At 33.8% G+C, this 10,704-nt stretch overlaps 1 protein-coding gene across 1 annotated transcript; it reads right to left on the bottom strand.

Moving 5' to 3' along the window:
* Nucleotides 1–8,079: 8,079 nt before the first annotated feature.
* LOC138132632 (2-oxo-4-hydroxy-4-carboxy-5-ureidoimidazoline decarboxylase-like) lies at nt 8,080–9,694 on the bottom strand. Its single transcript, XM_069050221.1, has 3 exons — nt 9,439–9,694; nt 8,538–8,691; nt 8,080–8,478 (listed from the first exon to the last, which is right to left on the bottom strand). Exons 1-3 carry the CDS (start codon nt 9,626–9,628, stop codon nt 8,298–8,300), a joined length of 525 nt encoding a protein of 174 aa, XP_068906322.1. The 5' UTR covers nt 9,629–9,694; the 3' UTR covers nt 8,080–8,297.
* Between the last annotated feature and the right edge of the window lie 1,010 nt (nt 9,695–10,704).

Raw genomic sequence — 10,704 nt, forward strand, 5'->3', positions numbered from 1 at the left:
GAAAAAGGGGTTGCTAGCTGGAAAAGTAAGTGCCAACAATAAATCTGTAACTTTTCTTTATTGAGGCCATAAAAATGGCTCTTTCCATTAAATACACAAAAATAGTACAGTGTGATCAACTGATCAACAATGATTGAGTCTATTAGCAATGAAACAATTGAAAAATTTGGTGTTTTTCTGTTTCGTAATTAGCACTGACCGAATGTTTTAACTTGACATGACATTAAAAAAAATTAGGTTATGTCGGGTATGTTTATGCCACGATCTGCTAGAAGCTAGATAGTCAGAGTGTTTATAGCGGCCTGGGCGTAGACCGAAAAATCCTATTGTTCTCATGATTCCGACATTTGGGGTTGTTTTCGGGGGTTGCTGTTAGCAAGTAACTTTCATGCTATCAAATGTGTGACAACGTCATGTGCATCATTACAATTTAGACATGCACAACATGCAGTCCACACTCCACACACATGTATCTGCATGATACATAGAGTCATGCGTAGTTGTCCAGTAATAAATGATACTTTACTTTAATTGTAATTACAGTTTGGATATTCTAAATTGGCAGAAGCAAGATGTTGCGCACTGGTTCGGTTGTGCAGAAGGAACAAAGTTTCGGCGCCGCGTTTTCTGAAAATATCTTGGTCAGTGGCTGGTGCAAATTCATAGAATAATAATTTGTCCAAAATTATATACATTCAAAACTGTACAAAACTTAAAGTATACTTTTCACTCATTTCCACCAAGAATGGCACGGATTAATTAAGCAAATATAATTGTTTTGTTATGGACCCATCTTTATCTGAAATGATCCGCTTAGGAAATAATGTACAGTTGCGGCCGTTGAAATCTCAGACAGGAAAGATTTAAACACTCTGTATACATTCCGAAATTTGATTAGCGTAAACAGGATTTTCATCAAGGATTATAAAGTCAGTGTCAGTATTTGACATATTAGGTCAGAATCGCGCGTAACTTTTGAAATGCCGCAATTATCTGATTTGCAAAAATTTGTCTGACTGAGGGACGGTGTGAGTATAAGAGCCATTGCGAGAGAAATTAATGTGGATAATGTTTGAGTGACATTTTGAGAAACGTCACTTTCAATACCATTTACAAAGCTAAAAGTTTGGCGTTGTCAAAGTGTCTGAGTTTTCAACGGCCGCAACTGTACCTACTGCAAATCCAAGATTGAGATTATAATTTTAATATTATTCCAGAAATAGGTTTACAACTAACGGAACTTGTTGCTGCATTTACCACCGCAATATCAGTTTTCAATATGATAAAAAAGCCCGTTCATAAATACTAACAACAAAATACTAAAAACCAGAAACACCAAACAGAACTAGCATCAACTAAATTAATAAAATGTTTGTTATTAAAGTTACTTTTAAACTGTGAGACTCTTGACATTGCACTTTGACAACTTCACTGAATTCATTACATTTGTTTGTGAGGTTATGATTATTTAGTGACATTCATATGCATTCCCCCCTAAAGTGGCGCCGTGGAGATCACAGGCAGGTAGATGTATAGTGAAATATGTCAATCATCAAGACGGCGGTGGTTTATGCTATTACAAAAATGACGCTTTGATGGTAAACGTCAAATTTGCCCTTCAATTCTGTCAAAGCTGACAATCCGTGAAGCTGACAACCGGAAATGCGTTTAGATTACAGTGGTACCAAAATCATTCAAATTTTCAGCAATTGGAAAAATTTCGGTCGTGGATGAAGAATATAAACGTAAATGTTGTAACCGAAGTAGTGGTTGCTTATTTCAATGGATTAATATAATAATATAGAAAAATACGCTGCCTCTTAGCCTCTTCCCTGTGGCATTGCCATCTAGAACACAAAGCCTTAAGGCAGCAATTGTTTTTGATCGTGACGTCACAGTAAAGGCTTCATCGAAAAACGCATTCAACCTCCAGAATTTAATAAAAACAGTAAAATTTTTGGTTAGCACTCTTTTTTTAGTAGAACGATGTGTTTAGGCTTTACAATTACTGCCTCGTGGAGTAAAATGCCATTAATGACGCGAAAATTGTCATTTACAAGTGTGGTTAAGTTTGTGTATTTATTGTTTTTGCGTAATTTTTACTTTGTGAATCATTTAAATAACACCAAATCACAACAAATGCTTCTTACATCTTAATTATATGTGTAGCAAATATAGTTTCAACTAAATTGCCTTTACGACGACTTGTAATCACGAAAATGTTGATAGGATATAAAAATACTTCCCAGGTTTCAATGTCTCTTGCGACGTTCGATGAACAGTAAATACCCTGGTATCAACTGAAACTATTATACCGGGTGTCCACTCTCAAAGTCGAACATAGGCAATTAACACTGTGCATTCAGTTTATAGATATTATGCCATTATTTCGATACATCAATAATGTGTATTAAAGAATTAAATTATGATATTAAAGTAATTAACAATTTAAGCAGTTTTTATTATAAATTCTTTGAAAAAATTACAATGCAGTTCCTACCTTAGTTAATAATAAATCTAAATAATTTGCTGAATTTAAATTTCCCTTTATTTCAAATGTTATTAAAAATCCCAGCCCAGATATGAATTTTTTGAGGATACCGAGTTCTAGTAGGAATATTTACTCCAGGGTTTTCTTGAGCCCAATATCGCGTGTTTTGAACATTTGGTTCGTTATTTAGTGTGAAAGTAGATTCGTCTGTGAAGCAAATTGTCGACAGAAAGCGACGATCATTAGCATGCTCCTGTATTTCATAACAGGTTTCACTCTTACTTTCTTCATCAACAGCAAAAATCTGTTGATGACACTGTGTCTTTTAGGGATGATATTTGTACTTCCTGATGATATTCAGTATCCGCGATTTTAAACTTACTTCAAGAGAAATTTGTCTTAATCTGTATGACGTAACTATTCATTTTTCCGTAAATAATTTTGACAGTAATTTACCAAAATTCGCTGACTTAACCCAATAAATTACTAAATTTTTTGACAAATGCTGTCCAATTTGAAAATCATGGCATGTCATATTTAAAAATCGCCAAGTTTTAAATTAGTATTTTAAAATAAAAATAGCACCTTGGGGGCCAGTTTATAGAAAGAGAATTAAATGTTTAATTCGAATTAAATTTTAATGCGCGATTAACCCATTAATCCGAAACTTGGATTGGTTCAATCTGATCACGTGTTCAGTTAATCTGGTATTTCATTACGATTAACTTAATTTCGCTTCTGTAAACTGACCCTTAATCTTTTAAGCGCAATAATTTTGTCTTTCTATTGATACCATTACCTTACCTGTAAGTTCAATTGGCGAGCAGGAATCAGCAAAAACGTCCAATACAATGTTAATTGCCTATGTTCGAGTTTAAGAATGGACAGACGGTATAGATACACTTGCCACCAAGCTTTTGCTTATCTCACAATTTTCCATAAGAATGATTAAAACACCGAATTTGATACTTTCTGAAAATGTAAACAAATGTCAAATTTTGACGTTTGGCCTTCCTCGTGACGTCAGACGCCTGGAGTTCGAGATGGCAATGCCTGTGGCCTACATTTTCGATGCTTAAATTCACCCTATTTGTTTTCGAGAAAATACACATGAGTAAGTAAGTTTCATGGTTCGTAATAATTTACTGATTGTAATCTTTGTTGATGTGTATTAGTGTTACGAATAAAATTTGGTTAAATGTTCAGCTTATATCGGGTGTAGAATGGATTTTGGTACATAGGCATTTTACGTGTAAATGTAAAAATCCTCGGATATTGGCTCCCCTAATTTTAAGGCCTACGAGTGCCAAAAAAACCCAATTTACACATAAACGAGTTGAATACAACTTTTTTTTTGTTCGACGAGCCCCTTAAAGGGTTCAAATTGCTTAAACTTTTTAAAATTAGCTTGACGTTTCGTTTTGACAAGTTCTGACATTTATCAAAATCCGTTCACACAGGAGAAAATTCTCAAATTCTGACAGTGTCGAACAAAAAAGTAATTTTTTTATTACCCTAACAACGCTCATACAGTTGGTTTCAAAAAAACGGGAACTGTCAGAATAAAATTGACACATTTTTACAATTTTTTCATAGTGTGAAACATTCTTACGAGAGATAGGTTAGAATTAACGTCAAAATTCAATGACATTTTTAAAAATTATTTGATAGGTATTGTCAAGTAGACAAGTAATTGACAAATGGACAAAATCAAATTCACATTAGGAAAATTTTCTTTTCCCGTTTTTTTGTAATCAACTGTACTAACGAGATTTTAAAACCTGACACGATTAATAATGATTAAAAAAAATGTTTTTCTATAATTGATACACTTATTTGTGTATAAATTAATGTTACAAAATGCTATCAGTGGAGTTAAACGAAGGGCTCCTTTGTGGTTAGAACAAAATGGCGAACACTTTCAGCATCTGTTGTAACATTGTTTAATAAAATAAACATTACCATTGAGTACATTTACACGAGCCGCTAACGCCGGTGTTATTTAAAACCGGTGTTGTTAAAACTGGTTTAAAACGGGCGTTTACACAAGAGGTGTTGTACAGGCGTTAAAATCTACATCGGTGTTGGCGTGGTGTGAGCTAAAACCTCTTCGCAGTGTGACCAACCGAAATGCTCGAGATCGGCGTTGGCGGTCGGGGCTTGTTGTTGAGCGGTTGCCAACGACAACTGTGCTTGAGTTGGCAGGCCTGCTTCAAAACCGGTGTTAAGCAAAGGTGGCCATTTACACGCAAGAACAGTATATAGTTCATTTCAGAAATATATGCAGTGACGTCACGTTTGAATCAAGAAGTCGACATGGCGTTCGTCCGTATTTGACATTTGACAGCAAGGCATAATGAGTTGTTTATGTTACCGCTATTGTCAAGAAATTATAGTATTTTCTAGTGTTGGGCATAATCAATATATTTTGATAATCGAATAAATCGAAATAATCGCTGTGAATAATCAAAATATCATTCGAATCTCCTATTATGGATGATGCGCATGCGCAGTTGTGCATTTATTTCGAGATTACTTACGCCGCGTCGAGTCAGACGCATGTCAATAGTTCTATGTTACTCAAATCGTACGGTTGGGAGTGAGATACATAGAGCGACCATCTTAATAACGCACGTAGCAGAGGCAACTAACTTGTTTAACATGTGTTGAAAGGAGATAGCTACATACACGTAGTTCGTGTTATAAACTGATACAACTGCATATATTTTAGAAATAGACTATACCTAACAGGACTGCTAAATGCCATAAGTAAGACATGCGTTCGCCAACGTCTCGATTGCTTGTGACGTCACTGCAGTCCTCGACCGGTTTGCTAACATTTGTGAAAGTGCATTTTCAATCTATGAAATTTGTTAGTTCTGTTTCTCTTGGACATTTTTATTTATCCTGAACAGTTTACTTATACAAATGTTCATTCTTCGTTGGAAGAATAACGAAATGACATTTATCCCTTTGACATTATCATTGTTTTCCACGGCGCGCTTGATTTTTTTCACATTCATTTATAAAGCATCGTAACAATGAATTTTTTATTTATCTTTTTTTAATTTTTATTGCACAAAAGCCAACGTGTTAGACATCATTGAAAGCAGAAAAAAATTCTCTACTCTACTACATAGAATAGAAATAAATAAAAATATATTTTTAGGAATCAGCCTGTATGAAAACAGTTTATTTGAGTTTCGTTAGTGACTTAAAAGCTGGTGTGTTTAGACGCAAATTTTTTGGTTTTCTATGAAAAAGGACATTTTATTTTCTACTTAGTAGAAGTTTATTATTTTAACTTTAGAGGTAATATTTTAATTGTGTAAAACATGCGTAGCACAATATGTGCGGTGTATGGATGTATCTAATAACACCTACGAGTATATTAAGCAAAAAGAGATTGCCGAAAAATTTTCATTTCATCGCTTTCCTAAAGCTAGACACCTTGTTTCACAAATTATTAGAAAAGAGTGGATTGTTCGTTGTAGAATGAAATTACGATTACAACAGAGTAAATTCATGATGATGTAAATGAGTTGCAAAGCAGCTCATCATTCTCATCACTCACCAGTATCTTTAAATGCATCTAAAGAGCGCTCTGATTTTAAAGAAAATGCTGAGGAACATAAAAACCATCGGAACAGTTTTCGAAAAAAGTTAAGAAATGGAACTTGTACACAAGAAAAGGGTGGACAACATTTTTTGGCCGGAATGTGAAGTCAAAATGATGCCTTTCCATTAAAAAAAATTAAGATGGCGTCGATTTCCGGTATTTCCGGAAGTGCCACCATTTTGAAAATATTTCATTTGAACTTGGAGTAATCGATTATAGTCAACTACCAATTTTCATATTAATATGATTTGGGGAAATCAGAAAGTTTCTAATGAACGGGCTACATGAATCAGCCTGTATAGGTCCCGTTTAAATCTAGGGAAAAATTGAGAAATCTCAGCTATCGTGCACTTTTGAGTGGCCGCGTGTGTATAGTGAATTTTTTTTAATAAACAATTGTCAGTGTCAAAATGAAGTAAAAAACCATACTGTACCACCCTAAAATTTGGACATATGGACCAGCTGTATAACAATTTGACACCAAATCATGGGTAAGGTTATGTTCACTTCACTTCCCCTACCTTTCTTCTGTGAATTCATTTTCAAAACAAATTTAGTGAGAAATCAGGAGAAACCTTTTCAAATTTGAAATAAACTCTCGCTCGTTAGGGCGCAGGCTCAGTTACACAAAAAAATGTTGACACTCAATGTGACCAATCGTATTATCATGAAAATCACAGTTTGGCTCATACCAACAAGACAACGTTTTGACAATTGTTTATTAAAAAAATTCAACTATATGTATAATCGTGTCAAAAATAAATTGGTCCCTAGGATTTAGGGATATTCGTTACTAGGTTGCTGTAAATTTGGTTAGGTTGGACGCTATGTGGTTTCTAATGACAAACAAAAGATATCCTAACCGTAATGCAGCGAATTCCTTGTAACAGTTGCATACGGCTCTATTTCTCGCTAGGTAATGCAAAATCATGGTGCTCAACTCTGATTGGTCAAGTTTAGGATGACTTTTCTCTTTTATCTCTTGAGATAGAATGTTCTTTAAAATTCAGATTATCACATTCACCCAAATGCTTCCTTCTTTCTCTGGGGAGGCAGTTCTGGAACACCTGTATTATAATTATATTATAATTCAGAATATGTGTCATCGCGGTAGGCGTTGGAAATTCAAATTTACGTTGGCAGCAAGACCCTTGCTAATAATACCCTAGTTTCGATGCTGTTGGTAACCTTCGCTTTTAATTTGGCCTTGATATTATCATTGGAATCGTTTTGTGTTTATTTTCTTGATATAAGTATTTGGAATTTCCTTGTTTCACTTATGAAGTGTATTATTTGTCTGGGGGTTATCTCTGCTGTGGGTGAAAACCATGTCAAAATTATGTAACGCATAACCTCAGAATAAAGTAATGACGGTTTCACATGTTTACTAAATTTTTTGACATAACATAAAGCTCACTTTTGAGAATCAACGCCTACCGCGATGCCACTTATTCTGAATTATACTATATAGTCGTTTTCAACGACATCCGTGCTGTCAGTGTCATTTTTAATATGTTGATGCAGATTGTACACACAAATCCATAATCAATATTCACAGTATAAGCAAATCCTAGTTAAAAAAAATGTCAAACAAGAAATTGAGGTTATGGTAAAAGAAAATTTATATTTCGTGAAACATCAACAATAAATAATAAAATTCAGTCTTCAACATGGTGTAAAAGATAGTTGAACTATGTCATCCTCGGAATCCAAATCAGACTACATATTTTCTTTGATTTGTTGGAAATCATAGATAATAATTTGAATTTGTCAATTTGTCGCGTCAAGCTAAATTGCCAAGTTAGGAAATTCAAAATTACTAAATTGAAACAGCAAATAATGCCAACCTACTGTCATATTGACAGCACGGATGTCACTGAAAACGACTATATGTCCTTTTTTAAGTTTCAATGTAAAATAAGATATGCTATTTTTAAAAAACTCGGATTTATAATTGAATTTAGTTCAATTTCATATTTTTAAAAAATTTATTTCATTAATGTATGTACAAAATTTTTCGACAGACTTAGGCCCGGTTTATTCACCTTCAAGTAAATTTATCTGGCCAGTAGTTGCTATGATTTAGAATCTGCTATTGGTAGATCCATGGTAATTAGCGTTCAAATAAAGTTACTTGAAGGTGAATAAACCGGGCCTAAATCAATAATCATAGTGGCAGATAACAATTTATCGTTGTAAAATTTCGCATATTCTCAATCTGCCGATTTTTTTAACTTCTGTCATCGCAAGATCAATTTCTTCTTCTATGTTGTTTTCGATTCTTGTTTCCATCTCCGAAAATATCGTGAAGACATCCTTATATTCTTTGCCATAAGTAATAAACGGAAATCCAAATTTTTCTCTGTAACTAAAAACAATGTATTTATTTAAAATATTCATGTAAAATTTGAGCAACTAGATACTTACAGTTTGTTTAGTTCTCCCAGTTTTTGTTTATCCTCGATAGTTAACCTGTCAGCACCAGAAATCCTTTGATATTGCTCTATATGTAGCATAAATTTGCTCAGATCGGTTAATTTGGCAACTAGATCCGGATAAAGTTGTAAAATAGTTTGTTTTTCTGAAATAAATAAAAAAAAAATCAAAGCAAATGATGTCAGATTTTATTCTTGGTCTAAACATTTTTTATAAGTAAACAGAACATTATTTCTATAAAAAGCAATTTGCACATTTTGTATGATTCAGATAATTAAAAATTTCAAGAAAAATGGTTATCATCTTTCTTTAATAACAAAAACAACATTGAGAGATAATTACTCGCATAACATAGTGATAAGTCTGTAACGTGATTTTTACTATCACAGTCACTATAAAGAATGAATATATAATGGAGAATAATAACCTCCTTAATAATAATAATTATTTTTTTCCAAATGTCACAAAAGCGACAATATTTATGAATTGATTAACAAGGCAATAGTATTTATCTGATTAGGCATATAAAGTAGCAACTTTATTTATATGATACTTATCATATAGAATAGAAAAATGAAACAGTTCAGCAAATTTTTTTATTGATGCTTTTGCCATTTTATGCATTTCAGGTGAAGTGGGTACACTTGATTTAAAAAAAAAAAATAGCGTAGGTACAGTTGCGGCCGTTGAAAACTCAGACACTTTGACAACGCCAAACTTTTAGCTTTGTAAATGGTATTGAAAGTGACGTTTCTCAAAATGTTTGCGATAATAACACAAGATACAGTTATTAGTCCCTCTAGCGTGCTTTTCTTTAAAACGTAATGCAAAATACTTTCAGTAAACATATATTTGTCAATACAATTTTTATAAAACAGTTTTATAAACTTACCTTTCATCTCCAGTTTATCTAAAAAATTATTGATGGCTACTGAAATATCATTGGAGTTTTGAAAGGGTCGATTTTTAAGAATTCCTATGGCAGCAGCAGGATAGTGCTCAACCACATTGCCAAAAATTTTAATAAAATGTTCACTTATTATGTTGTTAACTTCTTGTATTGTCAGCGTAGTCATTGGCATCGTTGATGGTTGCTTTGGCTGTTGTTGGTTACATCGATATTTCGACTGAGGCGAATTAGGTAAACCAGTTTATTTATTATATAAAGCAGTGACCTCTTTCTTTTATTGTTTTGGTGTATGTGATACTGATAACCCGAAAGACATTTTAATGTTATACTTGATTTATATCCAACAAATAATTGAAAATGTGATAAAATAAAAAGCGAGGACTTTCCGGGTAATGTTGAAAACACTGTAAATAACGTAAAGATGTGTTCAGTCATATAGTAGTTTATTTAACGAGTTCGGGGCCTTAAAACGCTCGTTTCACTCGAATTTTAAACTGGCCCCACTCATGCCATAAAGAGCCCAACGAGTTGAATACAACGTTTTTTTGTTCGACGAGCCCCTTAAAGGCTCCAAATCGCTTAAAATCTTTTTTGTAATACCTAGTTGTTAAAGGTGGCTTTCCGGATTGTTTGTCACCATGTAAACAACTTCATAACGGCCGGAGTCCGTTAAGGGTGTCCGTTATGAGCGGGAGCGGCCGTTATGAAAGACTAAATAACTATAGCAACGTAGATCTAAACTTTATTTTTCAACTTTTTTACAATTGGTACTATGGCGGACAAAAAATTTTGAACAATCAAATTTTGGCATATCAAAAAATGTCAATGTAAGCTGCCCTTTACTGTTATTATGACGTTTATAAATTAAATCGAAAAATTGACGGTTTGAAGTAAACGTCTATCAAGTTTATATTAATAATTTAGTGATACAATGCCAACCGTATCTGAATTTACTAAAGCCAAAATAGTAACCCTTCACCAGAGGGGTATGTCGTATGGGCAAATTTCGACGAATTTAGAGTTATCGAAGGGCACTATCCATGCCATTATGCGGAAGTGGGAACACACTGGGACAGTGGTTCGGCGTCCAGGTTCTGGAAGAAGGCGGGTGTCTTCCGTGGAACAGAACGAGGCACCCCCGAACTATCACCGAAATCTGTGCCTGTCCATGAGGAATAGATTGCTCTTGGTTGTACAACAAAATGGAGCAATGATGATCCACTATTGACTTCTTCAGTTTTAGTTGTA

Source organism: Tenebrio molitor, chromosome 6 (genome assembly GCF_963966145.1).
Source record: "Tenebrio molitor chromosome 6, icTenMoli1.1, whole genome shotgun sequence".
NCBI classification, from domain to species: Eukaryota; Metazoa; Arthropoda; class Insecta; order Coleoptera; family Tenebrionidae; genus Tenebrio; species Tenebrio molitor.

Coding starts and splice junctions, on each gene's coding strand:
- LOC138132632 (XM_069050221.1), bottom strand. CDS start 9,628: ATGCCAATGACTACGCTGACAATACAAGAAGTTAACAACATAATAAGT. Junction 8,692..9,438: donor AGATAAACTGGAGATGAAAG/GTAAGTTTATAA, acceptor TATTTATTTCAG/AAAAACAAACTATTTTACAA. Junction 8,479..8,537: donor CTGGGAGAACTAAACAAACT/GTAAGTATCTAG, acceptor CATTGTTTTTAG/TTACAGAGAAAAATTTGGAT.